At 34.9% G+C, this 21,466-nt stretch overlaps 1 protein-coding gene across 1 annotated transcript in view; it reads right to left on the bottom strand.

Moving 5' to 3' along the window:
* Positions 1–5,211: 5,211 nt before the first annotated feature.
* Positions 5,212–21,466, bottom strand: part of MINDY2 (MINDY lysine 48 deubiquitinase 2) — a 28,151-nt gene continuing 11,896 nt past the window's right edge. The window contains exons 4-9 of the mRNA XM_054387758.1: positions 19,306–19,464; positions 18,331–18,433; positions 17,645–17,787; positions 10,035–10,208; positions 8,714–8,887; positions 5,212–7,395 (exon numbers count right to left, since the gene is read on the bottom strand). Of these exons, the coding sequence (XP_054243733.1) occupies positions 7,282–7,395; positions 8,714–8,887; positions 10,035–10,208; positions 17,645–17,787; positions 18,331–18,433; positions 19,306–19,464 (867 nt within the window). The 3' untranslated portion in view covers positions 5,212–7,281. The remainder of the gene's footprint in view (positions 7,396–8,713; positions 8,888–10,034; positions 10,209–17,644; positions 17,788–18,330; positions 18,434–19,305; positions 19,465–21,466) is intronic.

Below are 21,466 nucleotides of genomic sequence, written 5' to 3' on the forward strand. Positions count from 1 at the left end.
GATGTGGTCTCTAAAGGGATGTGTATTTTTAAACCTTTTGGGCTTGTTTAGTACTAAATGGCTTATATTAAATCTTTCTTGACTAGGTCCAGTTAGAAGTGCTGTTGTTCAGCAAGTAAAAAAAAAAAGAGTGGGATAGTAGGGGTGGAGCAGATCTAATCCCCTGCACAGCTTTACCAAATTGCAGAAATGCTACCAGAACACAAGAGCATGTAAAGTAGTATTTGAGTAGGAGCTGAAAGTTTTTACTGGTCAAGATTGTCTTTTAAAGAATTATTTAATGCAAGAACCAGTAAGAACATGCAGGTGTTGCATGTTATTATGTTCTATTTGCCATGTAGAGGAACAGCTAAGTATCTGCAGTGTTCCAAAGGAATTAAGTACCAGAAAATGAGTTAAACTGGTTTTGAGTAAGTAACCTTTCAGGGAAGAAAAAAGAAAAACATGGTTTAACAGCACTTTCTGTAAGGAATTGTTTGTGAATAATAGTCACAACAGATACATATTTAGGTTTAAATGAAAGAAATATGCAGTATCAGAAAATGTCAGGACAATTTTGTCCAATACATTAACTTACCTTGGCAGATTTAATACATCATCTCTGTTGCTCAGATTGTAGGAGAAAAATTTAAGTTCAGTTTACTTAAGTCTTTTTTGCAGCAGTTTCCAAAAGACAGTACAAATTAGCAGTGCATTTTAAATGGTGTCTTATCTGTTTGGCTGCAGTCTGTGCTTCATTAGGTGCACAGATACAAATCAAGTATTTGATGTAACATGGGTTTGTTGCTAATAGATCAAATGGGAAGTATGAACATGTATAACCTTAAAAGACAAACTCTAGAGAGGTACAAAATTAAACCTTGAGGTGTGACTTCATCTTGCCTAAGGTAAAACAAGTCTAGATGTGCATTCCAGCTGTTGAAAGTATAAATAATATTTTCTGACTCTTTTGCTTAAATAAAAATGTGATTGTGCATATGTGGATATTTCACTTACAATATTGAAACAAAATAGGATGATGGAGGGAAAAAAAGTGATTGACAACAAATTGCAATATCCTAAATGTTTAAAAAGTTCAGATCAACGTAAAGGTGGGGTCATTTTATATTATGTTCCATATCGACATACCCCAAGACAAGAAAAACATTGTGTCAAATCATTCCCTTCCTTCAGAAACTTCTTTGTGTTCTTTAGTTTCCCGAGACTGCAAAAGACAGTATTACAAAGAATGTTTCAAGTTAGTTTCTAAGGAAAGCAGTCATCTAATTTTCTGTATTTCTTTCACAGAAAGTATGTGCATTTATGGCAGACAAAAATAATTGTGCTAGTTTTATTACAGCTGACACATACAGTAAATTACAATATGGACTTAATGACAGTATGTACTTTGAAACTATATGTTACATGGAGAAGTCCCATATCGTTGTGTCTTTGGTACTGATTGTTTGCATTAGCTGGATAAAGATGGCATGGTTATGTCTAGTTCAACCACACTGTCTTCCTGAGCTGCATCACTGTACATTAAAGGAACTGGGGCACCAAATTAGACTACCTTGCAACAGTAGCTGGCTAGCACAGCTAATCTTGTAAAAGTGCCTGTTCTGTATTCGTTGAGATGTGACTTCTATAACAGCACTAATATTTTGTTACATCCGATTTTGTAACTAATTAAATTTTATAATTTACTATTGCCAAAAAGAATGTTTTGGCACTGGTAAAAAGCTTTGTTTATTCTTTAGCTGTTCAAGAGCTACAAGCTGTTTAGCTCTTGTATTTAAAAGTATCAGAGCTGGTTAAGTGTAAATACTGAATTATTTTAAAATTTTTTCCCGTTACTTCTGCAGCTGAAGGCAGAAGTGTTGCTTGGTGTCTACTAGACTAGAAACAAACATTAACTCATCAGCATCACAGACACATCAGCAAGCCTTAAAAAATACTCAATACAGATATGAGTGACTACATCTGGCCAAATTATATAAAGGGGAAAAAAAAATCTTGTGGGTTTTTTCTTTTAATTCCCTCAAGAGATGATGAAAACCAAGAATGCACTCACCAGTCATCTGATTTCAGTTTGCTGACACACTCAGTGTTCCTTCTAATAGCAGTTTTGAGTCTTTCCTAGGCAGGTGCCAGTGAACCAAAAGTCAACAGATTTCTGGTAAAAATACCAGTTAGTTGCAAAACGCATTTAGAAGAAACCTGAAAATGTGAAACTATGTCAGGTGACATTTCCAAGACTGCTTAGCATAACCTGAACTTGAAAAATTACAGCTCATCTTAGTCTGTGCTTATTAGTGACATCAACAAGAAAAGACAGCTTGAACTTCAAGCTGTGACAGACATTACTTCATCCAGCTGTGATGGATAATCTAAGTTTGTATGGGCTAAAGGCATCATCTCTTGAGACGGGTAGATCACTTCCCCTGTGTTTCATAGTAGTTAACACTGAAGCTGTGTGGGACCTACACTGAAATTGGGTCTGCACTAAAAGACAGTTCTTAGAGATTCATTAAATTAATATTAAACTTGTATGAGTTTGCATCTCTGTCTATCCTCAAGATCTAAATACACTTGGCTTAATGTTTGACTATGTCAGACAACCCTATTTCACCGTTAGCCCCAGCAAGACTGTTAGCTACATGACCACCACCTGTTTACTTATGTTTGACTTTACTAGGTTCCAGCCTATCTTTCCTCATCAGCGTTTCCCTACAGCACTTCTTCCCCATTGGGGCAGATGACTGCTGATTTTAAATAGGTTGCTTTCCTCCTGGACAGCTGTAAGAACAAGGAGCTATATGGAATCACTACGGAAATTAAGAAGTGAACTTCTGTGTAAATGATTCTGTATGAGAAAGTGTCATCCATCTCACAAAATTTTCTCACTCCAACACTGCTAACAGTCTACTGCTAGTTCTGCTTGGAAAAAAAATAAAAGAAACTGCACTGAATTACAGGGTCAAATTCATAGAAATTCTTCCATGTGACATTTGCTATCCTTGGACTACATGAACAATTTTCAGTGTCCAATTTTTCTTGTTACCCAAATCTTGTTATAGCATAGATGGAAAAAATGTAAGCTCTATATTTTGAACAAACTAAGGCTTGTTATTTTTGCTTTTCTCTCATATGCTTTCTAATGCAAATACTGCATCAATTAAGTTGTGTTTCCTGAGTCAGCTGCTGTTTAATGTTACCAAAAAAAGTCTACTTTTATATAAAATAAACACAACATACTGAATTAAGAGCTGTATTTAAGGATGTACTTTGTATAAACTTCAGTAATTGACTATGATAAGTATTCTAATGGTAAGAAAGCTGATCTAAGCAATGAACTAGCTTTGGGTTCTAGATCTATTGTAGCAGAAAAGAAGAAAGGTCCATTTCTTAAGTATATCAGTTTTAGCCTTTTACTTGAGTAGTTCCTGCTGACTACAGCAAAAGATTCAATTTCAAGAACTCAAAATTGTCTTTTACTACATAGTGGAAATCTTTTTTTCAAGAACTTGTGTATACAAGTTTGAAGAAACATTTGACATTTATGTGAATACCACATGAGTGTGGAGACTGACCAGCAACCCAATGCAGGTGCACACAGAAGAGCATATGCTTCACTTCTAGCAAGTGTGCCTGTGATCCAGAGAAGCTCTGAAGACATTCTCAACTCCTACTTTGTAGACCTTTTGCAATGTGTTTAAGTGAATTTTCAAGAATGTTAATTTCTTCTTCTGGTGTTAAATCTTCCTTTGAATCTGTCCTGATGGTTTGCAGACTCCATGTGAGTGTCACAAGAAAGTGGTATATGTGAGCATTTACAAAGTGCCTTCAAAAAAAAAAAAAAAAAAAAAAAAAAAAATCACTCTGGCAGTGCTAAATTTTTTGCTAATTTTAAGAATACTTGTACTTAGCTTGATTTCACAACTACAACACAACACCAAAAATTTTGTGACTCTGTTTCCCGTGCTAGCTTTACTGGCAGTGCTAAATTTTTTGCTAATTTTAAGAATACTTGTACTTAGCTTTATTTCACAACTACAACACAACACCAAAAATTTTGTGACTCTGTTTCCCGTGCTAGCTTTACTGGCAGTGCTAAATTTTTTGCTAATTTTAAGAATACTTGTACTTAGCTTGATTTCACAACTACAACACAACACCAAAAATTTTGTGACTCTGTTTCCCGTGCTAGCTTTACTGGCAGTGCTAAATTTTTTGCTAATTTTAAGAATACTTGTACTTAGCTTTATTTCACAACTACAACACAACACCAAAAATTTTGTGACTCTGTTTCCCGTGCTAGCTTTTATCAAGTGGAAAACAAGATCTACTTTACTTTTCTGGACAGTGTATGTGTGTGTGTATATATATATATATATATATATAAATAATTTAGTTATTTGGAGCATGTGCATGCTAAATTGTATAAACAGATGAAAAGTATAAATCTGTACCTGTTCACAGGAACGTGAGCTTCAAAATAGAAGAGGTAAATATCTAGACATTATCTTTCTGGTACTCCATGAGTATTTTGTAATATTCTTTTCAAGCTCGCTACTTCAGATAAAACCAATTCTGTTCAGTTTCTTACATTATGAGATACTGTCACAGATACTAACCCTGAGAGTTGCTTTTGGAATGGATAGTCACAGTAGGGTATAAATTAAGCTTCTGGATGTATTTCATTTTGGCTATTAATGCACTCATCTGCTTGTAACTTTTGCTTTAACAAGCTCAACTCATGCAGAACAATGCCCTAGATTTCATTAATTATTTACTTTCTAAAGCTTCAAGACCTGTAAAAGAAAAGAGTATTAACTGCTGAACTGTTTCCCATCTCAGATAACCTGAAATGTGTTTTGGGTTTTTTTTTCCACTCCTTTATTGAAAGAGAAACTGAATTATCTGGAAGTGCAAGACTTCAGGATGAGCATTGATCTTTAGCTCTTCTTCCTTTATGATCAAATGACAGTAGTACCATAACTACAAGCATACCATGTCTCAGGCATATCTGTTTAAAAATGGAAATGTTACATGAATTCTTCCAGTAAGAGCAACTGTCTTAGGCACAAAGAAATAATGCTCCAGATAGATTTGGTCAGAAAGGAATTTAAAGTGGCAATACAGTCACTGAAAATAATAACATAACAAACACTTAGCTTGATATATTTATTTTTCAAGGTCAATAAATAAATGTAAATACACAAATCCAGAAAAAAAAATCTTAGTAAGAGAATGTTTTTAAACAACATTCTGGTTTTAAGTCTTTGTTATTGACACTATTTAAATATTTTCTTATTTGCTTAAAGTAGGTAAGTCATTATGTTGGTGATCCTCCATCACAGCAATCTGTTTGAAGAAGTTAGGATGCTGCAAAGGAAAGAAGACATTGACCTTTGCTTTGACATAGAAAATCATCTAATACATTGAGTATTAAAATTACCTTTCTGGACATGACTTTTCTGGAGAACAGAGAACTTAAAAAATTTACAATTTGTGTATCACAGACCTCCTGCTGTTCACTACATTATTATAAAAGGGAAATTGTAACAAACGTGAAAAAAAGAACAACAAAACCAAGACCCACAAAAGAACCCCACAAGCAAAAGAAAAAGGCATGGAAGAAAGAAGTGGCCCTTCAGTTAATAAGACATTCTTCCTTTATCCATCTAGTTTCCATTCTAGGTTCATAACAGATTTATGTGATGACTGGTTCCCATCTCTGCAGCAAGGCTGCCTGAAATAAAGCAGCATTTTACCAGTGAACTTAAGTTTTGACACCCACTCTCTTACATTCTCCAAACACCTGAAACCAGGAATGTCATATTCCATCTGGCTGCCTTGGCTTTCCCAGTTTATTGTACATTAATGCACTTACCCAGGCTTAGAGCATGAACTCATAACTTGTCCAGGAGAAGTAGCCTTTTAAAAATATCTACAAATTGCTAAATAAAGATTTTTATCAAAAAGGTTCAGCAAGAAGGTAATTGTTATTGACTGAATGGAAATGGATAAGATTTGTGGTTCCCTCAAAATTCAGCAAGTATTCTGTTTCTGCATTGTCTATAAATACTACAAGACACAATATCTTTATTTGGTTCCCATAAATTAGAAAAATCTGGTTTCCAAAAATTCTAAATTAGTGATTTAAACAGAACTATTACACCTGACCACCTTTCCAAACAATCTCAGAGAGCAGCCTTGCTTCTCTCTTACCCTTCAGAAGTGTGCTTTTTAAGGATACGTGATTTATAAAATGAACAGAAGTGTTTCTAACTACAGTACACTTGCTTACATACACAAGTGGACATGTTAACGTCATGTTAAAGTTCAAGGTACTTCTGGAAAAAAGGCAGATAGTTAGTAACTCTGCATTCTTACATAGAATTACGATTATTATAGACCTTACTTTCCTCTTATCATTCACCTATCATATGGAGAGGTCAATAAATAAGAACTTATCTGGTCCAGTTCACCTACAAGAGAAAAAAATACTGAAAGAAAAAGTAGTTGCCTATAAAATTACTTGTTTAACCCTGATAACATCTGAGTTGCTATACCCACTTTGTAATTTCAAGAAAAGCAAACAATATTCATCTTGCTTATTAATAAGCGTCCAATTTTCTATAACAATTTTTAGTATAATGCCTATGAAGTCACTTATTCTTGGGGCAAGAAAGCTGGCTGGGAGGTGCAATGATAGCAGTAACAGTATAAATCCGGGTTCAAAAAAAACGAACATACCAGATCCAGAAGCAAAGAAATCTGGACATACTGAGGAGGCAGTGCCCAGCTGTTATTTGGGCTCTTCTCTTGTGAAGATTATACCCAATCTCAGATACAGTTTCATACCTTGTAAGTAACACAGAACTCTTGTGCTAGTGTACAGACTTCAAGAAAAAGTCTTACACAGAAAGAATTACCTCCTTTGCTTAGAGTAGAAGATAAAATAGCTTACTAACTGATGTAATGAGTAATGGATGTCACTATGACACAAAACTTGCCATGATTTGTGTGTTCAGCTACAAGGTGCAGTATTTCTTATGACTAGCTCAAAGCACAGCCACATCCAACTGTGATTTGGAATTCCTTCTTGAGCAGCACACACTGACTCTGAAGAAAGTCTGTGTGATTGTAACAAAGTCACCCATCCTCTCTTGAAACATGAACAAAATCCATGGGGTAATCAGGCACAGGCGGCATGTAACAGGTTTGTCTTCCTTTTCATTCCTTGTTTTAGCTTCTGAGGACATGCACTTGGCTCCAGACTAAATCCAGTTTCTCTTACAAGAGAACACAGCTGTTCTTCTCTTTCTCTTTCTCTCTTGGCTCTTTACGTTTGCGTTCATTACTCCCAGATTGTCTTCCGCTTGCTGGAGAAGCAGCAGCTTGCACCTGCTATGCAGAAAATATGAAGTCCTCAATAAAGCAAACATTATTATAGATACAGTCTGAAGTGTTTGTCTGTTCAACTTCATAAACAAAAGTGTAACTGTTACAAAACCGGCAAGTCATTTTGTATAAATACTCCATCACAAAACTCCTTATTTCTAAAAAATGAAGTCTGCTGCAAATATACTTGCCCTTTCTATTGTGTCCACATATTCAGATCAGTTGTTTCAATGATAAAATTTGGCTTTAAGTATTTTCTGGCATTTCTGTATTATTTTACTGGAATATTTCCCTTGTTTCTTTAAGAACTTAATCCATATTTCACAAGTTGCAGAGTGAAAGTGTTGGTTTTGACAGCTAGATATGGGAAAGCAGCAGCTTTTTATGATAGAAACTTGTTAAGAACTTGGCAAGGAGAGGGTTGGTATACAAAGACAAACAAAGTTTTGTAAATTTATCATCTGTTTCAGCTGTTACACATTCACAGCTGCAAACGAGGACACTGTTCAGTCCTATTAAGCAAATTTTTCTGTTCTACCATTTTGCAGCCCGCAGTAGCAAATCATTGCCTTAGAAGCAGCTACTGATGATTCTGTTAAACAGTGGAAACACAACCTTTTATTGTCAAAATTCTTGTTTCATGCTTAAGAAGCACATACATCAGTTAATGGTTCTAAATTGCTTCAAGCCATTAAAGATTTATCCTTCATACAGAATTTTTTTAGATTTGTAAATAAAAGCACTTCTAAGAGTCTTCAGTGAACTCTCTGAATCCAGAACACCAATTTGAATATTGCCTTGTGCACATAAGACTGAGTTACATGGCAATATTGTACATAGATGTACATGAAGCACATCTGAAGCATTCTGTATGCATCTGCTTATGGGGATGTGTACTGGAAGAAACTGTTTATTTAACTAATTTGACAGAGGACTGAACAGACTGACATGGTATCAGACTGAAACACCTAAAAATGTAAAGCAGCAATCTTCTGCAGCCAAAAACTGATAACCTACTTGTCCTTTGCAAATAATGTAAAGTATTCGCTAATATAATCTTTGAAACCTTACCTGTTAACTCATCCCATCATTGCAACTTAATCAGTATGATGGTATACTAGTTTAGGCCTACTTCAAAATATTTAAGTGGCAGCAACTGCCATATCTGCACACACACAGTCCAACAATTACAGCATGTTCCTGAAGAATCCAGTATTCATCTCATCACTTGCTGTAGAGATTGTAAATATCAATCTCACCAGTCTAAAGCACTATTAATACTCTCTAAAATTAGGGATCATATTATGTAATAATGCTTTCTTACCTGGACCTGAGCAGCTGCTTGCTCTTGTTCCTGATAGTACTGAGAAGCTCTCCTGTCCTCCTCTTCCTGGAGCTTTTTTGCTAGCTCTAGATCACTGATTCCTTCGGGGATTTGTTCCCAGTTAATCTCTTGATTTTGCTGCTCTTGTTGTAGAGACAATGCCATCAGATAATCCTAAACAGTAAACTTGTTTATTAAAAGGCAGTCTTGAATATATCCAGAAAAGCAACTGTAGATACTACTAGCCCTGCAATCTCTGCCAGATTCTTTATTCTGCAAGATAGTGCTTGAATTAAAGAGAATCATCATCTTTCCCCCCCCCCCCCCCGTATTTTAAAAATCCATTCATGGCGATCATCCATGAGGGAGAGCTGGGTTCAGTCCAGAGAAAAGGAGGCTGAGGAGAGACATTATTGCTCTCTACAACTCCTTGAAAGGATGTTATAGCAAGGTGGGTGTTAAGTCTCTTCTCCCTAGTAACAAGTGATAGGACTAGAGGAAATGGCCTCAAGTTGCACCAGGTTATGTTTTAGATTGGGTGTTAGAAGAAATTTCTTTCATGAAACGGTTCTTAAATGCTGGAACAGGTTCCTCAGGGAGGGGGCTAGAATCCCCATACCTGAAGGTGTTTAAAAGACACAAAGATGAGGGACCTGGCTTAGTTAATAGTCAGACTTGATCTTAAAGGTCTCTTCCAACTGCAATGATTCTAGGATTATAAACAAACTTATTTTGCTTGTTCAGAATGTAAGTTTTCCAAGCAGCTTGGTCTTACTCTGTTGTTATGCATTAACTGGTACAAATAACTCCTGTCTCAGACATGCCTTTGGAAACTATTGCTTATAGTTAGGAGTAACAACCACCTTCACATGCAATCTGCTATGTTTTTTTGTCCTGCATTCAGTAGGAAGACATCAGAAGGCAAAGTTTCATTATGACAATATTCATCAGCAGAAATTAGTTTGTAATAGGGCAAAAGTTTCACAGTGCTGCTTCTGTTGCCATATAAATTGCAGATTTGACATTTCACCAGATAAATTCTTTGCAGAAGTGGATTTTGAGAGATTAAATTTGGATTCTCAAAATTATTCAGTTAGTCTTACTCTTCTCCCTCCCTTGAAGTCGAGCTAATACTTCAAAAAACTGCACTTTTGACAACCCCAACCTAAGTAAGTATCTGACATTTTTTTGGTAATAGTCCTATATACATGTGAATACACATACATATATACACATAAATATACATATATGGCTAAAGATAAGCACTAGCTGCTCTACATAGTCACAAGCAAACAACATTAGAAAGGCAGAAATCCAGTACTTGATCTATCTGATCCTGCTGCCCTCTGTAAACAGTTTCCGGGTCTGATGGAGGCCGTAGGTGGAATTCAGAGTCACAGAAATTTCCATCACCATCCACATTGTGTAAACTTTCCCAGACAACCTTCTCTTCTGTAAGGAAGCCCTGGTCTGTCACCAACAGGTAAAGCTGACCCTAGGCAGAAGAATAAAGAAAATTTATAAAACTTAGGAACATATTTTTTACAATTAGCAGAAATTATCAGCTAATTGCATTCCAGTAAAACGTTCATTTAGATTTTTTAGCAAGTTCAAAATTTAAATGAATTGGTATACAGCATAAAACCACTAGATACTACTATTCATTGTTACATTAACAGCCACACTTAATTTCTGTATTTCATCTCCTAATTTTTCATTATTAATCAAAGTTCTTACAGACTAAAAATTAACACAATACAAGAGTATGTACCTTGGTAACACCTTTGAAACATACCGGAGAACCACACCACAAAACTGCCAATGTAAATTTTAAATCTCAGGACAAATCACATTAAATTGCAAAGGCCAAACCTGGAGACAAAGGTGATTTTTTCCAAATAACACAGGCTTGCTAGTACTTGTGAAGAGACTGCTTCTTCTCACTTTATTGGAATGAGACACTGGGAAAGCACAGATCAGAGACGCAAAGTTGTCTTTCCCTTCTTTTTTAACCAAGCATTCTGATCTCTATTTCCTATTAGGAGAATCTAACGGCATTTCTCAAAACCACAAACCCAAAGACCCTCATAATATTGCTAATATTCACATAGCTTTGGGTATTAATTGGACAACTTTCAGTTTCAAATACAAAGTAAGAGGAATCAGCTCATTCATTCCTAGAGCTTCAATGTTTTTGTTGCTTCAACTTTCAACAAGCCAACAGAGGCCAGATATCCATGAACTGATTTTATAGGCATTGTTTCTATGCCACACATGTTCTCTTTCCAATCCTGAAGGCTCATAGGCCAGCTTCACTGGTACAGCCAAATTCCACTGAGGATAGTTTGCGATGTAAGAAAATCTTTTCACCTTATGACCTTCACACTGCCTCTAAGTTTGTGCTGCACTAAGTAACAACATGCCTGGTGCCATGAACTAGCCACCATTCTTCAGTACTAGCCAGTTCATAACATTTAGTCCAGCTGCTAAAAGATCATGATATACATGCAACCTGACTTGATGAGTCCAGTAGTTTTACACTGCATTTGTAGCCTACCAAAGTTTGTGCGCTTCAGCACCACTCAGTGCAACACACAAGGAGCAAAAGGGTAAATAGGGCACACAGCAACAGAATCAGTAAGATTTAAGTGTAGAAACATTTATTTACACCGAAATAAAAGCATTAGGAAGGAGGACTAAAAAGGCAAAAGACAGAATAGACACAATGTGTTTTCTGCTTCAGTACATCATGGTCCTGATTGTGTATTTGCTTTCCAGTCAGGAGTAAAGCTAAAATAGGATGATCAGACTGCTAAGTTCATGCAATTAAGCTAACAAATGTATATATAAACATGCTTTTCAAGTACACATTGCCAGAATTATACCTCACAAAATAAATGCGTTTGTATCTTTGTAAAATCTTAACTAGTCACATCTAAAATATTACCATCTTATCCTTTAGGTTTATTTTTACATGTGGGGGTTATAATAAACACAGTCTCATGGGTTAACGCTGCCCTCAAAAATATTATCACATAATATATGGCAGGACTATCTACTAATAACTATTGTCACTAAGGATTAAAACAATAAAAGAAAATATCAAGTGCGTAACTGTTATGGTAAATTGTGCCTCAAGTTATGAATAATCATTTATCCTTAGATTGTGTAGTCTCACATAAAAAATGCTGGATATCAAGCAAAGGATATAAGCAAGATTATTCTCTTGCAAATAGATGTAGGCTTCAAGTAATGTTACTGATTATGAGACACTCTTTCCTGGGTTAATTTCATGACTAGATTAGATATTTAATATTAATGTTTTTCAATTACTTGTTCTCATGCCAATTACTGTGTTTTCAGCAGTTCAGAAAACTGAAAAGGAAAACCAAACACCTTTCCAATAGCTTTATACAGTGAAGACAAACATTTTAAGTCTTATATTAACCCCCTGGGTTTTTTGAAGGTGTTTTACATCCATGTAGGTGTGTTGGTGTTTAAAGATTAGTCTAATCTGAATGTCAGAACAAATAAAGAATTTTTTCTTTGGAAGTATAATGATTCAGAGTAACCCTCAGAATATAAACCTACTAAGAAAGGGAAAAATACGTAAACGTGTTTAAGAAGTTACATACATTGACTGAACAATGCTAAATGCAGATACCATCTTAAACCCAAGGAAAAAGTACAATTATCTCTGTGAATTATACTTTGTACTTGAATGGAAGTCTGTGCTGAGTTCTTAAACAGAAAGCCAACACTTACAAACTAGAAAACATAATTGCAACACACATACTTAAAAATTCAGATAGGCGTCTTATTAATTTTCAGTGAAGAAAATAGGTTGTATTACAGTCACACCAGTGGGAAAAGTGTTCCAACTAAACTAAGATAGTCTTACCAAATTGATCCCCTCTTTACAATCCTGTTTTTCCTTGATCTAGGGAATTATCATTTGATGTTTTTATTATCTGTGTAATGAAAAGCAAAGGCAAAAACAAATAAATCTTTAACTGCTGACACTGATTATTGTATAATCACATGAGCCAAGACTATAAATATGCAATTAAAGGGACAAGAAGTAGAATAAATTACTACTTTGACACATGGACAAATAATAGTGTAAGACTAAGAATGTGATAACTGAATTGCCATTATTAACTACACTCACCATACTTTCACATGTATATAATAACAGAACTGCCATATTGCTTTTCTTTTATATGCTATAATGACATTTTTCTATAAACATGATCCTAGTAAACTTTTTTTCAAATCAGAAATGGCAACATATTTGTAATGCAAGTAAAAAACAAAACTGATGAGTGATTTCCATTTAATTCTTACTGCTGGAGTCAAGAATTTGGAAGATACATACAAATGGCACAATAGTTACCTGCCTGAAAATTAACCTTTTAGATGTGTCCATGTATTAAACTGGAGTATTTCAAAATACTAACAAATATTTTCAAATACAGCGACAGTGAAATTAAGTTTCCCTCTTGTTTTTGATCTTGTTCATAAAAACAAGTTTGACCTAAGTGTTCTAATATAACATTTTTAATTTCCAGCTCAAAGCCTGAAATATTATCTTCATCCCAAAAACTACTGCAGAAATGCCTTTTAAATATCTGCTAGAATAAACTGTTAATAAGCTTTTGCCTACAGTGTATAACAGTATGTTGCTGTATGTTCACAACCATTCTGATCTTGGAAGAAGTAGCACTTAAGAGGAAAAAAAAAAAAAGAAAAAGTCAACAAAACACAACAAACAAATACCTATTATTGTTAATTTAGTTACAATTAAAAAATAATAGTAAAAAGAAAGCCACATTTTAGAGGTCACTCTGGCTCCCTGCCTTACAAATTCCTTTACTGATCACGAAAAAAAAAAAAAATCATCGATTCAATAGAGAAACTGGACACAAGTGAAGCATGAAGAGATTAACCAGACTAACTATCACACTAGCTGGGCACCAGCATGCCTGCCCAATGTTTCCCAGGAGTTCTTTCCACTATGCAACATATTGGAACAGCAGGCTATGAAAAAAAAAAAAAAAAAACAACTTTCCAAGCAAAGCTAGAGGAATTCACAATACTGTGCTGTTTATTCACTTTCACATAACTCTCATTTCAGTAAGAGAGCCCTCTAAAATAAGCAAAGTAAAAGATCCTTTGATGTGACAGCAGAAAGTCACTCTGAAGTCAGTATAACTGGGTAAAACGTTGTCAGTGTTAGTAAATCTTCTATTTTAAAATTGACAGTATGTGAGATAATAAATACTGCACACTCTCCCTAATAAAAACTTCAAAAGCAGGCTACTCAAATTACATGCAGAAAGGATACTACCAGTCTCCACCTCTCCCATTTCTGCTCTAAAATACCCATGAGATTATTCTGCATTAAGGAACGACAGGTGAATGCATATATGTATTTAAAAAACAGAAAGCATCTACTATATCTAAAACAAGCTCACCAGATGGGACATCGAAAAATATTCTCATATAACTTTAAAAAGTTAACTCCCTCAATCAAGAACCACAAATACTAAAAATCTCTCAGTTGCAACCACATTACTGTATGGCACCAATATGGAGCAGAATTAAAGGTATTTGGGTTCATCTTTTATTAGAAAAACTGATACACTTATTATTTTGCTCTTTGAATTATTTCAATATTACTAAGTATTTTTCTTAAATTACTCACACCTGCTCCTGGATTCTGAAGCTAATTCCAGAAAAACTAAGCATAGAAGAGAACTTGGAGCAGGTTTCTGCCTTTGTTTTGACAAATCTTAGCAATCTCTTTTTTTTTTTTTTTATTGCCATTAATATCAACCCACGTTTGACTTTCTTTGAACTACAACATACTGAAATCCAAGTCTTTTCCCTAAAATATTTGTCTCAAAAAAACCCACTGAACTTAAGAACTACCCTGAGCTTACAAGTCACTGAATCAGGTATACATGAAAGCTTCCAAGCAAAAGTTTACATATTAATTTCATTACATATCTTCATGTACCCAAGATGTTTACATTAGAAAGTCTTGCCAATTATTCAAAGTGCAAATGTTTCTAAAAAAACCACAAGTTTTATTATATATACACAGCTTCTATCATACCTTTAATTCCGTTCTAACTTGGTGTTTTGTTTGTATGTTTCCATATATTGGTTTGGAAGGGGAAGAGGGAAGGGAAATAGGGTATGACAAATAAATGGCATAGTTCTTGCCCTAAAATTTCCACACTTTCATTTTCTTCAGTTTTCCTAATTGATGGACTTTTCTCCCCACTCCAGCTACTGATGATTACTGCTCAAACCATTAAGTAAAAGAAACTCGATTAAAAATCTGAAGAACAGTATTACAAGTAGGAAAAAGTAAAGCAATTGACAAATCTCACCTCTATGACACCAAAGCATTTGACACTCATATGAGTATCCTGGAGGTCCCAAGAGTTTTGGATAGCTAATCTTAGCTAAAAGCCCATCAAGTCTGTTTCTGACTTCCTTGATACGAAATAGCATCTAGTCATAACACCATTACAAATAATTAGGTAAGTTCAAAACAGAAATGTTACTGCCAACTTTTAAAAATAAAGAATTTGTCTTTACTAAAAGAGTTTCTTGGTATCTCAAATTCTATAATGTAGTACTCACCAGAAATCCAAGGCAAAATGAACAACTCTCTTTAACTGTGACAACCCCCTGAAATAAAGTCTGTAGCTAACATGGAAATTGAACACTAGCTGCCACTAAGGTCACCATAGTGACTATGAAATGCAGGAATAATGGCCTCTATTCCAAAACTTAGCATTTCAAAAGTCTATGACTTCTCGAAGATAAGATGATTAAAACTAGTGCTTGTAAAGCTTAAACACAACTTTGGGGGGGGAAAAAAAAAAATCACCATCACCATTCTTCAAATATATTTACTCAATACTTCATAGGGCTTGGATTTACTTCCTGGTGTTAACATTTAGACACAGATTTTTAGTCATTGCTTTAACCTGTTCTGTATTGTTAACACCGGTTCAGGATATTTAAGTAATTGAAACGCTGCTTTTTATTTCTTCAAGGAAAAATGATCTCAACTCTATGTTTACAAGTATGAAGTTGATAAAGCACTGACACACCGACCAGCTTTCGGCCTTTAATCTAAACACTGGGCTGCCAAAGAGGACAAAAATCTACATTCTACACACCGAATTCTGTATTTATAATTCACAGGGTCAAAGTGTATTTTAATACAAAGAATATTTTACATGCAAACAAAAGAATAACAGGAACACAAATCCAAGAGGATTTCAGTATTTTATCTGGACTATCCTTTAAAAGAAGTAAAAAAGCTTTTCTGCACCTCTAGGTACCATTTGTACCCAGAAAGTACATCTGTTTCAAAAGCAAATTGTTTAAACCTTGGTGTTTTTTTCCTATAATGAAATCAACCCTGAAACAACGTATGGGCTTACGTGATAAACTACTATCAATTATTGCAAGAGGTAAGTTTAGAATAATGGAGAGAAGCAAAACTATACCTCTTAAATTGTGACATTAATGAGCTTAGTCAGGAAATGTAACAATATAAGCAAATATATTCTATAGGATCTTTTTCTTTTTTTTAAACTGAGGAAGAGAGGAGAAAGATCTTTTTACCTATCCTACTGGTTTAAGGGGTTACATAGATTTAAAACAATTCTTACATGTGCACTAAGAAGCTATCAGAGAATCAAATGTATTACTTGAGTTGATTATTTATCAGGACTATTGAAACACTTATGATGATCTTATGAGCAGTTATTCAAAATGTCAAAGATAAATACTGATAGTCAAGATTAACAGAGGGAGTAAAAAGGACCAGTACTGTCAAATGGAAAAATCACAAGAGGTATACAACATGGCCATATAATAAATGGCAAAAACAGTGGCTCCTTACCATTTTAGTATGTTACATACTCCCCGTTTTTTTTTTTTTTTTTTGCATTTGGTACTGTTACTCATAAAAGCAAATGTATGAGAAATTAAACTTATTACCTAACAGATAACCAAACTATCATGTCAAGAGTACTATACAAAGGTAAAGACTTCCATTTATGTTTGAGAGAACTGTCTAACTCAGAGGATGATTTGACACTGCAAAACAGTGAAAAGTTTCCTTAAAATCATTCACATTTATCACTGAAAAAAATGGAATCACTAAATCCTAGGAGTTAATCTGACCATGCCAGTTTCTACCCAAGTCACAAATATAAAAATACACTATCATCTTAGTAAAGGCAAAGTTGCAGGAGAATGAAAATGCTCTATAAAATCATGAACTTGCCAAGCAAGATTCTCCATTCCAAAGATGAAGTAATTCCAGGAGCATTAACCAAGTTGTCACTTGCTTTTCATACCCTGGCATACTCCTTTCGTAATTCTCACCATTTTACTATCCCTGGTTTCTGATTCACAGAACATCTTCCCTAACAAAGGTAACCAATAGTGTGTATCATCTCAACTTCTCCAAACATTTGGTATTTTGAAGACCATGATGCAGCTACTCATCTACTGACCCCAAAAGTAAAGTTTTCTATCCTCAGAAGCAAGATATTGAAATAAACTCATTAACCTTAACATTGCCAATCACAAACTGCAAGTAAACTTAAGCCACAGAAGAAATTTATGTCATTATTCATAGCCACAAAAGGAGTTAACACAGGGAGCAAAATGAACATAAAGGGAAGAGCTACAAGGAAATTCAAAGTTATAATGTATTCTGCCATCTAAAACACTAATCAATTCACAAGTAACATTTGCTACACACCCCACATTAAACATAACCCTATTTACATACAGCAACAAACCAGAATTTCTCAAGACGGGAAAAAAAAAAAGATTGCTTTGAAATGAGAATACAAACTGCAACAGCAGAGACAAAAATGTTGAATATACCTTGTATTTGGTCATGGTGCTAAAATGGTTGTTCCTGAAGAAGACGCAAAGCTCTCCCTCCTGGACAGCTGAAGTCAACTCACACAGTCCATGGTATGTCAACTGTGTAGCTGTGTTATTTAGAAATTGCTCAGCTACAAATCCTGCAATAACAATAGAAACTTATGTGTGTCCATTACATACCTCCTAATATATAAAACCTGGTTACAATATATTTCCTCATATGCCCCCATATTGCCACAAATCTAAAGGAATATACTCAGGAGAAAAGGAGATGAAAGTTCTAAAACCTCAGCATTGTAGATACCCCTTCTCATGTTTGTAAGTGCTGTATCTGTTCATTACAGATTTTTTCCTTGTCATCACATAGTATATAATTTATATTCTACCTGTAAGAGATGTAGACAAGTTGAAATCTTAATGCTGCCCATAATACCTTTTCATAAAAGGAAGTTCACTCTAGCTTTTTAAATGCTTATTTAATAGACCAAGAGAATGAGGTTGATCCTTGGTTTGGAAATTGCATCAGAAGTTTGAGAGGCACAGTGCAGTCTGCCTGCCCAAGGCAAGAAGTTCAACAGACAGAATGCAGCTCTTCATACTTCAATCTCTACATACAAAACACCTAACTATGATTTGATAGGGTAGATACTTTGATAAAGCATAGAAAAAAAAACATTACCCACCTTCACTGACCAGTTCACTGTTGTCTGATTGTTTACAAGAGATGATCTTCTCCACTAGCTGATTGTAACTGCAGTTACCAACTGCTTTTACTATGTCAGCAACCTGGAACAGGAAGGAACAGCATACAAAACAGAAAACTTACCTTTGTGAAGAATAGAATACAACTGTAAGCCTATGGCAATTATTCATAAGGAAATAAGAAAAGTTTCAAAGGAAGGACATTGTCCCTCTACAAATACTAAGCAAAAATATTTTAGCACAGCCTGTTACATTTTGCTTCCTCATATGTCATTTTAAATCCTTAACACTTAACATAAAAAGGTGTTGCTAAGGCAGATGGAAGAGAGAAAGGGGCATCAGTTGGCTCAGCTGGAGGTAGGGAGTCTAAGTGGACAAGAGAACAACTTATGAACAAGGCGTGAAAACAAAAAGGAATCTAACACAGATTAGTCCAGTCAAACTCAACAATTTTCCCTAAGTGAACAGTACCAGTTTACTGTTTATTAAACAGTACCATTAGAAATAAATTGTTAAAGATGCAGTTATCTCCAATTGGTTCTAACATATTCAGCTCTCAAAAGCAGTTACTAGTAAACCAAAATTCAAGAAAGGAGGAAACTAATCTTACATTCCATCCAAATGTTCTCTAATGAGCTATCAAAAACAATGATGGGGAAGCCAAATCTCAGTTATCTCCCTCAGAAAAATGCTTCTCATTTATAGTCACAAATTCAGCACAGGTTTAGAAAGTTAGCTTGACTATAGACTTACTCTCTGCAAAGTTACCACAGCAAAAAAACCACACACAGTCTGTATTCACTACCCTCTCAATAAAATACATTTTTTTCTGAATGGACTTTTAAAAAACATCTGTTACCATAATTATTGACACCAGTCAAAATTCTGAAACAGCTCTCCCCAGTAAAATTCAGGATAACTTCTATTGTTTGAATTATTGGAAAAAAAATGATTACCTGAGGGTCCACTAGCCATCCATGGTATAAGGGGATATCAAGAAGATCAAACACTATGCATTCAGGTGTGTATTCAAACACTCGCACACCTGTAAACTTCACATTGACATCCAGACCCGTCTGTAACTTATGCAGAATCGCCATTGCATCACTCATATTCTGACAGCAGAAAGAGAAAATAACAGATGACCAAATAGAGCTTTGTATACTGGGTGGTTATTCCTGTAATACTTCGTCATCTAGTAGTCACCAGCTCAAAATTTCAGGGGAACAAAAAAAAAAACTGCAACAGGGGAAATTAGCTAAACAGCTGTTCTAATGCATATTCACATTATTAGTTTTCATTGTGCCAGAAGAAATTTGCAAAGAACTCTTCCTCTCATCAGCTGTATGTTTTTTCTTCCCTCTTAAGTCCTGTCTTTTAAGTCATGCCGAAGTACTTGAAACCATATAATGAATTAATGAAATACATCTACACAGATCTACTTGCCAACTCTAGTTTAGGGGCTCAGTACTTAAAGTGGCAACCAACAATAACCAGATTTTTTTTGTTCCATAAAAAAATGGGTTTGCGATCTTATTTTGTGCCTACCTGTAAATGGCATGCAGATTATACTGTGGAAACAAGTCATGAAAGTAAAGCTTATTATAGCAGTGATCCCAATGGAATCCAGTGGGGCTTTATCAAGTTATGAAGACCTAATCAAAGTAAAGACTAGTCAAAGACAGTGCTTTGTGAGACAAGTCTCTTGAACCAATGGATCAGCAAGTTTCCTGCAGGAAAATAGAATTTTCCACTACATGAGAAGAGTCCACAAAGAATATCATCAGAAAATACCTGCAGTATTTGCAAAAGGTGTAGGGAAACTGGAGTGCTTCTTTGTTTGTTTGGTGTTCCATTTGAGTTTGTTTGCCTGCCCTTTTTTTCTTTTTTTTTTTTTGTTCTGTTTTGCAATATTCAAACAATTTTGCAATTGTTGCTTAAGAGGAATTCAGGATTGCAACTATGAGGAAAAAAGCCTGATAAATCCCAGAAATACAGATTGGAAAGAAGACAGAAACTGAAAAGATTCGTGGACTGAAACTACCGATAGAGACAGTTGCTTATGTGTTGTCGTCTTTAACCAATATGACAGCTAATGGCAAGAACTACAGTTACTGGAATCAGTAAGGGAAGAGAAAAAACTAAGAATAAGGATGATGATTATAAAGGATGAATAAGCACTACGTAGACTAACAAAGCATAAGCAGAGTACATAGTGATGAGTTATTTTATCCAATTAAAAGCAACTTGCCGAAACGTAGAAAGTTTATAAATAACTGGATCCACTCAACAATAATATAACCAAAGCATTAACTTGAATATTTACTTATTATATCTCAACAATAATATAACCAAAGCATTAACTTGAATATTTACTTCTACAACACAATAGTGCACACATTAATAGATTGAGCAGAATGCCAACACAAGCCTGTATATTAGAATGTAAGGCAGACCTTAGTATTTTTAAAAAAATTGGTTTCAGAGATCAGTCTATGCAGTTTGTAACTTGGTATCGTAAAGAATGTACCAATAAAACAAACACCAATTAAAACAAATTAAAAAACACTAAGTAAATATGCTAAGTGGAATAGCTGCATCATTCAACACTTCACAATCCAATTCTAAGCAGAGTTCTGCATCTGTTGGAACGAGGAGTGTTACCTAGTTCTTGGAAGAAGTTTTAGACACACTAGAACTTCTATGCAAAAATTGCATAAGCAGACTGTGTAAAATGGTCTTGCCTACAGATCGTTGCATAAGGTATGACACATGCAACAGCATGGTTACATTAAGGCACAGCGCAAAATGGAGTTTTCGTGAACATGAGTTCACCATCTCTGCATTTTACTTGAAGGCATTCGGTACTCCTCTTACTGGTATTGAAGTTTAAATGTTCTTTGTAATAAAATTACAGTAAGACAATAAGCTTGCTCCTACTTGAGAAATCTGAAAACTCATGAAGTTTATAAGCAGGCATATTTCCTTGTTATTAGGCAGATTTAAACCTGGAAAGCTCCTAGAACACTTGAAGCTTACAGAGAAAAACTTATTAACTACTTCACAAAGCATAGGTATAAAACATGGTCATCATTATCCAGTGTCTGCACTTGCAAG

This window comes from Indicator indicator, chromosome 16 (genome assembly GCF_027791375.1).
Source record: "Indicator indicator isolate 239-I01 chromosome 16, UM_Iind_1.1, whole genome shotgun sequence".
NCBI classification, from domain to species: Eukaryota; Metazoa; Chordata; class Aves; order Piciformes; family Indicatoridae; genus Indicator; species Indicator indicator.